General features: G+C 40.4%; 1 protein-coding gene across 1 annotated transcript in view; it reads left to right on the top strand.

Moving 5' to 3' along the window:
* Nucleotides 1–539: 539 nt before the first annotated feature.
* Nucleotides 540–15,392, top strand: part of eIF3a (eukaryotic translation initiation factor 3 subunit a) — a 44,907-nt gene continuing 30,054 nt past the window's right edge. The window contains exons 1-7 of the mRNA XM_045750694.2: nucleotides 540–715; nucleotides 4,316–4,512; nucleotides 6,627–6,800; nucleotides 7,117–7,242; nucleotides 7,614–7,754; nucleotides 10,342–10,594; nucleotides 13,377–13,557. Coding sequence (XP_045606650.1) covers nucleotides 667–715; nucleotides 4,316–4,512; nucleotides 6,627–6,800; nucleotides 7,117–7,242; nucleotides 7,614–7,754; nucleotides 10,342–10,594; nucleotides 13,377–13,557 — 1,121 coding nt within the window. The 5' untranslated portion in view covers nucleotides 540–666. The remainder of the gene's footprint in view (nucleotides 716–4,315; nucleotides 4,513–6,626; nucleotides 6,801–7,116; nucleotides 7,243–7,613; nucleotides 7,755–10,341; nucleotides 10,595–13,376; nucleotides 13,558–15,392) is intronic.

The raw sequence follows: 15,392 nt of genomic DNA on the forward strand, positions 1-15,392 counted from the left end.
CAGCCACAGGGTTATAAACCCATGGAACCGCCTACCTGTCGAAGCCGTAAATGCCAAAACACTATTGAATTTCAGGAATATCTGCGATATAGACGCCTCTAAATTCTTAGATTTGTTTTTAAATTATAATTTAAGATCTCACTAATATATGACGTTAGTGTGGTTTCCTTATGTAACAGACTTAATGCTCCCGCTAAATTCTAGTAAAAAGATGTTGTACCTATTTCAGCGTTGCTTCTTGAGACTTGTCTTGTTTTCTTAAAGTGATCCAAAATTTGAATATATTGTTTAATTAAACAACTTACAAGATATTTGACATAATTTATCTTTCATAAAACAGAAAATTAGGGTTATATTCAATAATATTATCAAATTTAATTTTTTTCTAATTATATTTTGTATTTTACATGAGCTAAGATGCTTGGTTAACATTTTATTAACTATATTAATAGCTATTATATATAACATATGTATAAATGTTATGGAAAAATGATATTTTAGTAATGTAGCGGTTTGAAAAGATGCTCTGCTCCATCCCGTCATTTCCCTTGGAGTGGTGGAGGTAGCGGTGGACCGCGCGGCCTTTTTCCCACAGGCCACTTGTCGTATTTTACACACTTTCTGTCTACTGTACCTGTGTGCGTTCCATGCAATAGATCCTTCAAGATGTCGAGATCATATCAGAGGCCGGAGAATGCCCTCAAACGGGCCAGCGGTAAGTAATGCGATGTAATATGGTGGTGTGTAGGGGCCATGTTTATATTCCGTCCAGCTGGGGGAGGGAGGAAAATGTGCTCGCTGATGGCAGTGACTGGAGCTGTGATGGGCGGCGCTGGGCTCGCTGCTGAGCCTAGGAGGGTGTGGGTGATGTGGGTGTGGTGTGGGTGGCCAGTGAGGTCTTAACACAGTAAAGGGCTTCGTCACGCCTGCCGGGGTCACGAGCAACACACACATGGACGTTTCGTACAAGGCTTGTGTCCTATTTTGTGTATCTGTATGTTGGGGTTACGTCAGGTTGGGCTGGGCAGGAAAGATGTAGCTTTATCAAATATGTCTTATATTACACTATTAACCTTTCATTACACAGTGGTGTCCAGTAATGCCATTACCCCCCCCCCCCCCCCAGTCATAGCTAGTATAGGTACTGTCAGAGGAACGTACTTTGGCTTACCATTACATAGCCTTTCTGGCTTGGTGCCTTCTTTTGATAATTGCTTACCATTGATATGCCCCTACACAGTTTTACTATAGACCATTGGGCACCTGTGGTAGGACATCCACGCACACTACCCATTCTCAAGTTCATCGACTTGAGAATGGCCCAGGACGGACCGAAACGTCGTCGTCCCTTCACTTTGTAGTGTGTGGTGTGGTGAGCAGTACCTTGACAGTACAGTGTTACAAGTAGTACTGTCTGACCTGGCGGCTCTCACAACACTGCCTAAATATAACAGTTAAAGTGGTGAGGAACTAAGAGGGAGAGAATCTTAAAAATATGGAAAAAGTATATATTTTTATATGTATTTAAGGAAATTTAAATATATCATAGCATTGAGATTATTTGTGCTAGGTGAAGCTTTAGGTAAAATGAAAAATGTTACCTGCAAGAGTGATGAACACTAGCAATAACTGATTACCCACAAAATGATTCATGAATGCAAGTAACAACACAACAGTAATTAACAAATGGAATGCATTAAAGTAGTGTTGTGGTGGAGGCAGGCTCCATACACAGTTTAAAATATAGATATGATAGAGCCCAGTAGGCTCAGGAATCTGTATGATAGTTGATTGACAGTTGAGAGGTGGAACCAAAGAGCCAGAGCTCAACCCCCTCAAACACAACTTGGTGAGTACATTCAACAATATTCAGAGTAACGTACTTACAGGTACCACCACCTTCCTAGGAAATAAAGCAAGACATTATTGTCTGATGTTTTGTCTAAATATGTAAAATGGAAAATAGCCAAAGTCTAAGATGTGAGAACTATTCAGAGTTTAAAGTAGTAAGCTTAGCCGAGTGTCTCGGACTAGTTCCTACCTTGTACTCACCCACCTAATTGGGTGGGTGAACCCTGTTCATATCTTATAATGTTGTTCTGGCCATGTTATCCTGGAGCTGCCATAAGCTTTGAACATAACGAGTGAACTCCCTAGTGCCACAGCACACACTGGTGTAAACACATGATCAACTTCGATGAGATAGTTAGCATTGTTGTAGGCAAGTAAATACAATACATTATTATACAGTGGTACCTCGGAATGCGATTGTCCCTGTATGCGAGGTTTTCGGAAGGCGAGGTGTATTTACTCCAAAAATTTGTCTCGGAAGGCGATGGTTACTTCGGGAGGCGAGTTTGGACGCGAGTTTGTTGATACGCGTACAGCCGACCTAGCGCGTTCGTCGCCCCTCCGCCCCTCAGTTTATTATTGTCTCGCGCTCAGTGACTACTCCCACATCAATTCTTCTCGCGGATTTTCAGTGTTTTGTTGGATTTTTGGTGATTTGTCTATACAATTTGTTATTATATATCTCACCATGGGTCCCAAGAAAGTCAGTGGTAAGGATAAAGGCCAGAAAGCTCATGTGAGGATGACAATAGAGGAGAAACAAGAGATCATTCGGAAGCATGAGAACGGTACACGTGTTGTTGAACTTTGTAGGCAGTACAACAAAGCCACATCAACAATATGCACTATACTTAAGAAGAAAAATAAGATTATGGGTGCTAAAGTGGCAAAAGGAGTAAGAACATTAACGGCACAAAGACCACAAATACTTGAAGAAGTGGAAAAGTTATTAATTTGGATACACGACAAGGAGTTGAGGGGTGATAGTGTTTCGGAGGCCATTATTTGTGAGAAAGCCAGGGTGTTGCACGAAGACCTTCTAAAGAATACCCCTGCAACGAGTGATGCAGATAAGAAAGAGTTTAAGGCAAGCAGGGGCTGGTTTGAAAAATTTAGAAAGAGAAGTGGTATCCATAGTGTTACAAGGCATGGGGTTATGTGATGTGATTATGGAAGGGGACTCCCCTTCCAAACAGTAACTCCTCTCCTCCTCCCCCCTCCTCACCATCTTCCATACGCCTACAGCACTCGACAGCAAGGTAAGTAATAACTGGAACACAGTTTTGTAGGTTTATTTAGATGAATTAGGTATAAAAATTTAGTTTGATGTGGGGTTTTTGGGGTATTCAGGAACGGATTAATTCATTTCCCTTTATTTCTTATGGGGAAATTAACTTCGGAATGCGAGTTTTCGGAAGGCGAGGCGTCTCCAGGAACGGATTAAACTCTTATTCTGAGGTATGCCTGTACATTCTATACTTTTACGTAACACTAAACATGTAGTTATAATTATTAATATTATGTTGGGTAGATATAACAGTAACTAAAGAACATTATACTGGACTTTTAAGTAATATTTATACAATTAAATACTGTATTGTATAAATATTCACCCTACCACACCTTGTTTACCCCCCCCCCCACACCTTTCGCAGCCGGCAATGCCACTTGGTAAGGCACAGAAGAGAGGGGAGAGCCGATACCCAAAGTAGTTGGTCATAGCATTATCTCTCAACACCATCTCATAGGATAATGGAATGTAGCGACTTGTCTGCACAATTCATGTCAGTCTCATTGGTTCAAATTTCGGCTTTCAAATGGGGAATGTTCTAATGTTATTCACGTCACATCGTCCATTGGCCTCCTGTACCCTAGTTGCCTCACTGGTGTGTAAAGACAGGTCAGTTGACATTTATTAGCACCTAGTTACATCACTTAAAGCTGGTTATGTAACACTTAAAAAAAAAATGGGCACTAAAAGATTTCATAGATAATCATGTACAAAATCCAATTTTATTATGGTGTGTCTTGAAACTAATGTTACTTCAGTTTACTAAATACTTGACTCCATGTAAATAATAGCTTATTCTATATTTTTGAGAGATGGACAAACTTAGGTAAACCATATTGTGACCTGCTGGCGTGTTGCAAATATCCTACAATTGTTCACTTATAGTTCCTTGTCTACATTGTACCATCCAAGTGTTATAACTTCTCCAGCTTTGTGCTATATCATGATAATTAAATTAAATTTAATGTTCAAGTAAATAGCATAGTTGTCATTTATGTACAATATCCGATAAACAAGCAGAGGGAACCCAGAGGGTTTACACCCAGACAACCCTGGGTGTAAACTATAGTATAGCAGCAATAAAGGGTTACATCTGATGGAGCAGCACAATGAAGGATGACATTGTTGCATGCAACTATAATTGCATAGACTAATTACCTTAATTTTTTTCAGAATTCATTGATGTTGGGAAGCCTAACAGGGCCTTGGAGGTCCTCTATGAGGTCATCAAGAGAGGCAAGATGCGTAACACATTCTCCGAAAAACTCCTTGAGCCAATCATGTTCAAGTACCTGGAGTTGTGTGTTGACCTCAAGAAGTCTCATCTGGCCAAAGAAGGCCTTTACCAGTATCGAAATATTTTTCAAAGCGTGAGTATTTAATATTTAACTTGAATTACATGTTAAAGAAAGGGTTGCCGTGACTTTTACCCATTGTTAGTTATACTTTTTCTTATCAAGTTTCCATCCATTGTCTGGAATACCTCATGTTGATTGGGAATTTAAAACTCATTAGTACAGTATGAACAAAAATGTATAGGTGCTAACAAAACTGAGGAATGTACCAATATTGGGAATGCTTATCTTGAGGTTATCTTGAGATGATTTCGGGGCTTTAGTGTCCCCGCGGCCCGGTCCTCGACCAGGCCTCCACCCCCAGGAAGCAGCCCGTGACAGCTGACTAACACCCAGGTACCTATTTTACTGCTCGGTAACAGGGGCATAGGGTGAAAGAAACTCTGCCCATTGTTTCTTGCCGGCACCTGGGATCGAACCCAGGACCACTGTAACGGGGGGTGGGGGAAATAGCTCTATCTTGTCCATTATTCCACCCCCCAGTTAACTAACGAAGCCGGGGGAAACAGCTCTCTCTAGTCCGTTATCCCGTCCCCAGTTAGCTAACTATTCTAGAGCACTCCCAGAGTTCCTACGGCAGCCTCTCATGTTCAACACCTTGTAACCTAGGTATTTGACTACCTAGGTGCTAAGACTACAAGGCGCCGTAACTTGATCAGTTACCCGAAACTCTAGAGAGAACTCTAGAATACATTTCACTGCCACAAATGTATAAGAGAAAACGAAAGGAAAGAAACGAAAGAAATGAATAGTGAAGTAATTAGTGAGGGTTTGGGGTGAGAGGTAGAGAGATGGGAGGAGCGAGGAGGGTCATTAGTTGAAAGTGAGAGTTTAGAGAGGGGTGGAGGGAGAGTTGTAGATAGGTAGAAGTAGAAGAGTAGATAGTGGAAGTAGAAGAGTAGATAGTGGAAGTAGAAATAGGAAATGCTGCCACCATCCATTCTAGACCATTACATACAAGACAAGGAATGGAACTTGTCTGTATCAAAATATTCTCAAAAGATGTTATTACCATGTATCAACTCCAAACATGTACTCATTAATATCATGAACCAGTAACCACAGAGGCTTTCTCACCTCAACTCACAAACTCTAGGGAACAAAGTTAAACCCAATTTAAATAATAAATTCATAATTATATTTCACATGAAGTATCATAATTTAGCAATTCAATTAAAATGTTCCAGTTTAATATGCAAAGTGAGTCATCGCCCAAGAATTTGAGAACCCTACAACTTGATTGCCCCTGATCATCACACAACATATGTAAACACGACCAAGTCACCTTAATGTTCAACTTACCAAGTGTCTGCCTATAGCTGGATTGAGAGGAGGGGGAGGTCTGTAGTTGATAGAGACTGTCCCGCCCTGCCGGCCGACAGCCTCCCTGCTAGGCCATCTTCTCTCCTCTGCTGGCTGCTGTTCTTCTCTGTCTCGTTAATGCTCTCGAATCGATCGCTCTCCGAGTATATATTGGGGAACCTAGTAACTAACTCTGCCCACAAGTAGATAGCCTCCGGCTCTCTACCAAGCCACTCCTTAAACGTCGGCATGTTTGAAGGCTACCAGGCTCCAATTATAAGATTAGCAGAAGCAAGGTGAAATTCGCATGATCTGACCTCAGGTCACTTGGGGTCATTAACGCTTAGAGGTGTGAGTTTCCGGTTGACAAACTGGCGCCTTCTCAAATCCCTGTCTGTGACTCCTGAATCTCTATGTATTTTAAATACAACTAAACCAAACACCTTTTACAGTGTTACACCACAAGTCTCGCGTGTGTATCATATTGTCCCGCTTATGTGTATCATATTGAAATATCTAGATTTGTTTCATAGGAATACAGTAGTAGTTAGGTCTTGTAGCAGATTTTAAAAGTGCAATAACTTGCCTGTGTCCGGTAATGGCAACTGTATCCTCCTCAATCAGTTTACAATGTATTTTACATTTAGAATTTACTATACAGTACATTACTGTACCATTATTAACAGTATTTGTATTGAGATTTGCCTAGGATGGGAACTGGGAATTTCTTATGATCAGCTGTGATTAAAACATGTTTACAGCAGTTTGGAGTTTTTCTGTTGAAAGTAATTGATGGGATACACAGTTGTAAACTAATTTTCTTTTAGGTAAATGTGTCTTCCTTGGAGACTGTAGTCCGTCACTACTTAACACTGGCTGATGAGCGAACAGAAGCAGCTCGTAAGGAGAGTCACCAAGCTGTTGTAGATGTTGATGATTTGGACAACCTGGCAACACCAGAAGAAATTTTGTTGTCTGCTGTATCAGGAGAGGATGCTCAGGTTTGTTTTGAAGGCATCATCCTCTTTTGTTTTCTTTCTCCTCCCTCAAGCCTTGCAGTTTGGATTGCATCATCTCACAAGTTACATTGCTTGTAGTTTAATACATGTATGTGTCCTTTCCCACTTGTTATCTATGCATGTGCACATTCACATAGGACAAGTTTTGTTTACAATTTGTATATGTGGACAAAGTATGAAGCGATACAAGCGTGCATGTGTTTTCCGTGGACTTGTTTGATGAAAATATAAAATGTACTTTGATATTCAAAAACAAATATTTGATAAAATTTAAGATTTTCTCCTTGCCCCGTTACAGGACCGTAGTGATAGGACAATCTTAACACCATGGGTCAAGTTTCTTTGGGAGAGCTACCGGCAGTGTTTGGAGCTGCTCCGTACAAATTCCCGGGTCGAGCGACTTTACCATGACATTGCTAAGCAGGTAGAGGAATTGAGACTTGTGTAAAGTTTATTACAAATGTATTAGTATGTTAATATGAAATAGGGATTTAATTTTTTGGCAGAATCGGGCCAGTCAACAAATACAGCTTGGTGGAACAGACATGATATTCCATTTCACTAAGTGGGTCAGTTGGCCAATTCTTTCCAGAATCACTGTCATCCATTTGAGCAAAGTCCCAGTGTAGATAGAATACTCTTTTTTTCAGTTAACACAGGAATTGGGATAAATCCATTTCAGCTGTTAAAGAATACTGTACAGGTAAGTTGCCTAGAATCATTGTTGTACTGTAATTATTTACAACTGTCATCTGAGGATAATGTAGTTTCTTATTATTTTTGTTTTCTTAACAGGCCTTCAAATTCTGTGAGAAGTACAGTCGTAAAACAGAGTTCCGCAAGCTTTGTGATAATTTGCGTACACACTTGTCCCACATCCAGAAGCAGCAGGGGTCAGCAACTGCAGTCAACCTTAATAATCCAGAAACCCAGCAGGTAATGATTTTATAGGTATTTATGTTAAATATTGAACATAAGTTTGGTGCACTGTCATGGTATGAAAATTCATAGTGTATAAGATAAGGCAACATTTAGATATGATTTCTTGTTAATATTTGTTGGCAGTTAATTTTCATCTTCATAATTGGAGCACAAGGGTTATAGTGGTCACTGAATAAAGAAAAAATGGAAGAATTACTGTACAGGAATGAAAATCACTCACATACATTGTCATTCCCTCATTTTCCAGGTTTTGGGGGTAGAAAGGCATTATCGTAGAGAATAATGCTGACAAGCGTAGGATTCTGAGCCCAGATACCAAATATCAGTTGGACAATGTTGAAATTTCCAAATTGGAATGTAGAAAAGATCTAGAAGTAATGACTAATAGGGATCTTAAGTTAAAACATCAATGTATAGAATACAGTAGTGTAAATATAATACAGGGATTCATATCTAAAAGCATTAACAATCAGACATCAAATGTTATTCATGAGCTTAATCTTGGCCTTGTTATTGCCTCTTAGATTATGCAGTTCAGCCATTAGGGGACACAAGGGGCTTTAACTGTATTTTAACTATTGGTTGCAAGTTGTTAATGCAGTTTTATTCTACAGACGCTATCTGAAATTACTTTTTTTGTGAACCACCTCTGCTTGCAATGTCAGCAGTTGCAATATGGCCAACAGCTCAGAGGTTATGCTAGGGGTAAAGCATGTCACCCCATTGCGAGGTGTTGTTTTCTTGGAAGGTAAACCACTCAACAGAGGTGTCCAAGTGAACTCTGCTGGAGTGTTGGTTGTCTACTCGACCTGTATTTAGGCAGAGAGCTAGAGGCTGGGTTTACATGGTTTTCTTTTTGGTGTATTGCTAGCATAAACAAGGTTCCCAGATGGGGACGACAGTTAAGGGGGGGGGAAGGTTCACCGATATGACTATGTGTAAATTTACTATTTATTACTGCTTAATCCTACACACATGGTTTGGTGATTTCTCTTTACTTTATGAAGTATCGTGCACAAAACTAAACGGTGATATGTATCTCGCCCGGCAAAAGATACTCGACCCACATGAGGGATCCTACCTTAATGTTTACCTAGGATGCACTTCACACTATGGTTTCCTAATTACTGCTGCAATTAAGAGGATTACAGGAGTTCCAATGGGGATACTTGAGACATGAATTTACATGCACAAACATAAAAATATCCTACACATGGTGTAGCTACATATGGTCTGATAATCTATACATCTGCTCTACTTAACTGCACTTGTGGAAGTCATCACTCAATGCAGGGCACATAAGGCTTTAAAATGGAATATCTCCAGTTGCTCAGATTCCACCACCACCTATTTCAGGTGTGTGTGTGTGTATAGGTGAATCAAACTGAGCTATCCCATGGGTTGTCATGAATGCAAGACAATTTACACTCAAATAGTTTTTACTTAAATCAGGTCACACCAAGTGCTCGCAATACTTCATTCACATAATCCTCGTTGTGACTGCAGATGGCTTAAATAAATAGATAATTGTATCTCATCTGCCTGCAGTATCCATACCACAAACTGAAGGAAATTACTGAAAATAATGTTGCTGCACTTTCCATAGATGTGCACAGTCAGGTGTTTTCATTTTACAATTGGGTCACATGTCTGGGATAGACTGGCTACCCTTGGCTACAAATTGCTTATCTTAACCCACAAACGATTCTGGGTTTGTGGCAATACCGTAGTAATAAATTGGAGCTACCTTAACTTGATGCGGTCAGCACTGCACAACTATAGGGTTTCTGTTTTGGCCAAAATTGGAAAAACACATTTGTGTGTCAATGGCGGCCCTGAGAATGAATTTTGTTGCTCATGGCCCAAGTGGATGCTTGCTGGTTTCACCAAGCTTCTGTATGAATCCACCAATCAAAAAGTAACTTCTACATTGGCTTCCTATCTGATTGGCTCTTCCCAGAGATAACATGACATCACTGGGTGTCGAGTCGATGTTCTCTTTGCCCTAGTACCTTCTGCTGCTGATCATTTGAGTTTGTGCCACTTCCTTCTACCTAGAAATGGCAGCTCCAACTGTTATACATATACAAGTACAGTAAGGTTTCCCTTGATCTTGTAGCATAACCTGACATTGTATGTTGGCCATCATACTGTATCTAGATAACAAATGAAAACAGCTATCCAGGGATACCCCCCCACACAATGTAATTCAACCAGAAATAATGCTATTCATAATTCCATGCACTGTAGTGAACAATCACTCATCTTGGGTGTGCACGTTTGGCTGAGAAAAATCCATCTTCTCATAATCACACTAGATAATTGAACCTTGACTTCCCAGGAGGATAACCCAGTTAGTACCAAGCTTAAATTTTAAATATAAGTGCATGTACAGCACCAGTATACAGTTTGTAATGTGGGTTAAGTGAATTGGATCTGTGATATGAGTTGATTCTTTTCATGCCCATGACCCACTATTCATCCCTGGCTGACTTTGTTTGCATGTAAATGGCTAAAATTGTTGTCATTTAAACTACTTGTTTGAATATGCTGTATTAAACTATACTCTGTTGCTTTAAAGATGAATCTTGAGACACGCTTGGAGCAGCTGACTTACGCCATCAAAATGGAATTGTGGCAGGAAGCCTACAAAGCTATTGAGGATATTTCTGACCTTATGAACAAATCAAAGAAGATGCCCAAACCACATGTGATGGCTTCTTATTACCAAAAGCTGTCCCTTGTATTTTGGAAAGCTGGTAACATGCTCTTCCATGCTGCTGCCCTCTTCAAGCTTTTCCAGCTCTTGAGGGACCAAAAAAAGAATATCACAGGTGAGAGCAAATGAGGAAGTTAGAAGAAGAAATTGAATGATAAGTGTTTATAAGCTCAGTATTTTCAAGCTATTAAGTGAACTGTCCAGTATTTTGTTAAGTGCAGCAGGTATAGATGTGATATGATTGCCATTTGCCTTTTATCTCTTCTGAGGGGCCCCAGGATATTTTGCTAGATATATTTTTTTTTAGTTCATAGTTGGGTAAATTGTTAACACTTTGATGCTTTGGGTGCACATGCACCACACTACTACGGGTGGGTTTGGGTATTCTGCGGGAGCGCACGGTAATTCTGAAAAGTGTGTAATCTTTTCAACTTTGTTACCTCAATTCTCGTCGTAGGTTTTTCAATTTGGTATCATTGTGTTTGCAATAGAATTCTCTACAGGACTAAAGTCGTATTAAGTCCAAATGCCCAGTGTATCGTCCACAACAAACAGAGAGTGAGAGCGTGTTACCCGGGAGAGGGCAAGACCGATAAAATGTGTACACTCCTTTCACTTTGGTCACCTCAATTCTCGTCCTAGGTCTTTCATTTTGGCATCAATATGTTCGCAATAGAATTCCCAACAGGAGTATATGCATATAATGTAAAAAACAGTGGTGCGCTCCACCTGCCGACAAGATGAAAGTTACCAGAAAGAGAGCGCTGCACCACACCAAGCGCCTCTCATTACAATAGAGAGCACGGTCATACCGAAATGTGTATACTCTTCAACTTTGTCATCTCAATTCTTGTCCTAGGTTTTTCAATTTGGTATCAATGTGTTCGCAATAGAATTCTCTACAGGACTAAATGCATATAAAGCCCAAAAGCCAGGCGAGAAAGTGAGAGCGTGTTACCCGGGAACGCTCAAGAGCAATAAAATGTGTCCACACTTCACTTTGGACATCTCAATTCTCATCCTAGATCTTTCATTTCTTTGTCATTGTGTTCGCAATGAAATTCCCTACAGGAGTATATGCAACTATACAATCCAAAAGCCCGGCGTCCCACCCACAGCAAACAGAGAACGTGACGATGCATTACTGCAGTGAGCGCTAATAAAGAGCAATAAAATGGGTATATTCTTTTCAACTTTGTTACCTCAATTCTGGTCCTAGGTCTTTCATTTTGGTGTCAATGTACAGTATTCACAATGAAATTACCTACAGGTGTTTATGCATATAATGTCCAAAACCGTGGCACACCCCTTCCGAAGCCGCCACCCATTTGCCGCCGGAAACGAGGCAATGCTGCGTCGTTACCGAGCCGTAGTGTTAAGTAACTCGTTACACTTCAAACTTACTGGAACACAACTCTTTGGAGTTGAATACTTTACAAAAATAAATCTTTTGATCCAATTCAAAAACCAACTGAAGCTGGTAACTTTGATACCTCTTGCTTAAAACTCCTAAAGTCAGAAGGATCGATAGGCATTGCTTTAGCAATCTGTGTTTGTGTTGAAAATAAGGATCAAGCCAGCATTTGCTGTTGATTTCAGGCAGTAGGCAGTCACCCTACTAACAATACTTCACAGGCCTTGTACCTCAATTACTGTCTATAAAACACACAAATTTAAACTTTAAAAAGAACTCACTCAGTTGTTTTATTTTACCAATGATGAGAGCTTAGAGAGAATATTGTAGAGAATGTGTGTATTTAGTGGCCATTTGTATTATGAGAGCCTGCCAGGCACTCACATACTCCTTCGTATGTTATATCTCCTCGTATTTACTCATTTATTTTTTATACAACAATTAGTATACTGTATGTTAATTGTGTATAAACAATATACATGTGATGCAATATGTACAGTTAATATATTGTTGGCAGAGAGGAAAAAGACGGCCGAGCCACTTAACATCCTTGTTTACACGTAATCTCCATGTTTAGACTCGAGTTAATGAGTATTGTACTCATTCTTGTACTTGATTTATGATGAAATACCATGGTTAATAGTGCAGATACAATAAAAAACATACAATGCTTGGAAACATAACCTTTGTGTGACGGAACATCGGCAAAATCACAGGACCTTGATTGATAAAAGTGCAAAAATGGATATTAACACGGTATAAAATATATCGACAGAAAATGGAACAAGACAGTGTATATAAATTTGAAGTCAAGATTTAAGGAAAACCAGGGTGTATACCAGTTTTGAAAAATATTGATGATTCAATTATAATTATGACATGGATATGAATGAGTTTGGGTGGATGTAAATAGGAGCTGCCTTGTATGGGCCAATTAGACTTCTTCAAATTCCTTAATATCATTGTTTTTAATGAGCCAACATTATATAATATAAAATGAATCCAAGTATTGTAATATAATACCTGGCCATATATTCAAGGAAGAAATCAACACAGCCCCCCCCCCCTTTAATGAAATTCATTCACATAAGTTATTTTTGAAGAATTTAGACTTGCATTAGGCAGGTGTTTTCTTGTACTCAATGGCTGCAACTACAGGGCCCATAGTCCTGTTTTAAAGGCAAGATTTGTGGATAAATCTTACTGGGGTGTAAAAACTGAGGTATTTACCAATTTTCTTTTTCTTCAGTAAATGCCTGTCACATCTGGCAAGTTTGCCTACCACCTCATCCAAAGGCAGATGCTTAGCCTGAAATTGTCTTGGTACAAAAATATTAGTGTTAATTCTGTTCTCAATTGATAGCATTGCATTTCACCTAACTAAACTTTATCATAGGCAGGTTATGCATGCACTCATGTTTTGACAATTAGCAAAGAATAGTTTTATCTTTTTTTATCTTTGTTTCTTTTGTCTCTATTTCAGCCGAGGAGGTAGGGAAGCGTGCATCAATAGTGCTGATCGCTACACTGGCAATACCTTTACCTTCTGCTCACCCTGAGTTTGATAGATTTATTGAGACAGAAAAATCAGCTCTGGAGAAAATTGATAAGCTGGCAACTCTTCTCTCTCTTCCTAAACCACCTACACGTGTCTCCCTTATCAGGTAAGATTATTCCGAGGATTTCTATATTAATCGTTGAATTTTGCATTTTTTTTTTTTTTTAAGTTGTCTTATTAGATTGGTCTGTATTGTGAGAAATTCTTACAATGCTTGTCCTCTTTTATGGCTTTTGCTAGGACCCATTTCTAGATTTAATTGTTAAATTTAATTGCCTTTTTCACAAAACACAGGAAAATTAAGACATTGAAAATTGATTACAGAGTTTTTGGGCTCTTATCACCACGTCTCACTAATTACCTTCACACAGATTCCACCACTATTATCCTTACTATAGAAACTTGAAGGGAAGTAGTACTTCGTTGTAGTTACAATGCGTCTTAACACTTGCGCACGCCCCAACCCACCCAAGGGTGGACCTGGTGTTTCCTTGGAGTGCGCACCCACTCTAACATAGGTACTCTTTCCAGTGTTCTGACCTCCATCTTCGAGCTACGTAGTTCATTTTGGTATCAAATTGTTCGCAATCTAAAGTTGCGCATTTTAAAACTAGTCCCATAATGAGGGGATAAGAACTATAATTTTAACAAATATTTTAAATTTTTACACAACATGCGTCACCAGCAGACATCCATCAATTTATTGACGCAGACTGCGTCGCCACGAGATGAAAGTGTTAAGAACAGAAGCAGCGGCTCTCCTCTGCTCGGGGAGCCGGTAGGCCGAGCGGACAGCACACTGGACTTATGATCCTGTGGTCCCGGGTTCGATCCTGGGCGCCGGCGAGAAACAATGGGCATAGTTTCTTTCACCCTATACCCCTGTTACCTAGCAATAAAATAGGTACCTGGGTGTTAGTCAGCTGTCACAGGCTGCTTCTTGGGGGTGGAGGCCTGGTCGAGGACCGGGCCGCGGGGACACTACAGCCCCGAAATCATCTCAAGATAACCTCAAGATATCATGAGGTCAGGACATGGCGAGGGTAACATTGGTGAACATGGGGTAGATACTTTTGTGAAACTGCGTATAATGCAAGCAATGAGGGGAAGAGGTGGATCTGGCATTATTAGACCTGGTGTTTACCCAGAGTACAGCAGTTATGAGGTGCCACTTGGTGCAAGTGACTAGTGGCACCCTCACTCCTCTCTCTCTCTCTCTCTCTCTCTCTCTCTCTCTCTCTCTCTCTCTCTCTCTCTCTCTCTCTCTCTCTCTCTCTCTCTCTCTCTCTCTCTCTCTCTCTCTCTCTCTCTCTCTCTCTCTCTCTCTCTCTCTCTCTCTCTCTCTCTCTCTCTCTCTCTCTCTCTCTCTCTCTCTCTCTCTCTCTCTCTCTCTCTCTCTCTCTCTCTCTCTCTCTCTCTCTCTCTCTCTCTCTCTCTCTCTCTCTCCTCTCTCTCTCTCTCTCTCCTCTCTCTCTCTCTCTCTCTCTCTCTCTCTCTCTCTCTCTCTCTCTCTCTCTCTCTCTCTCTCTCTCTCTCTCTCTCTCTCTCTCTCTCTCTCTCTCTCTCTCTCTCTCTCTCTCTCTCCTCTCTCTCTCTCTCTCTCTCTCTCTCTCTCTCTCTCTCTCTCTCTCTCTCTCTCTCTCTCTCTCTCTCTCTCTCTCTCTCTCTCTCTCTCTCTCTCTCTCTCTCTCTCTCTCTCTCTCTCTCTCTCTCTCTCTCTCTCTCTCTCTCTCTCTCTCTCTCTCTCTCTCTCTCTCTCTCTCTCTCTCTCTCTCTCTCTCTCTCTCTCTCTCTCTCTCTCTCTCTCTCTCTCTCTCTCTCTCTCTCTCTCTCTCTCTCTCTCTCTCTCTCTCTCTCTCTCTCTCTCTCTCTCTCTCTCTCTCTCTCTCTCTCTCTCTCTCTCTCTCTCTCTCTCTCTCTCTCTCTCTCTCTCTCTCTCTC

Source organism: Procambarus clarkii, chromosome 52, assembly GCF_040958095.1.
Source record: "Procambarus clarkii isolate CNS0578487 chromosome 52, FALCON_Pclarkii_2.0, whole genome shotgun sequence".
Classification (NCBI taxonomy): Eukaryota; Metazoa; Arthropoda; class Malacostraca; order Decapoda; family Cambaridae; genus Procambarus; species Procambarus clarkii.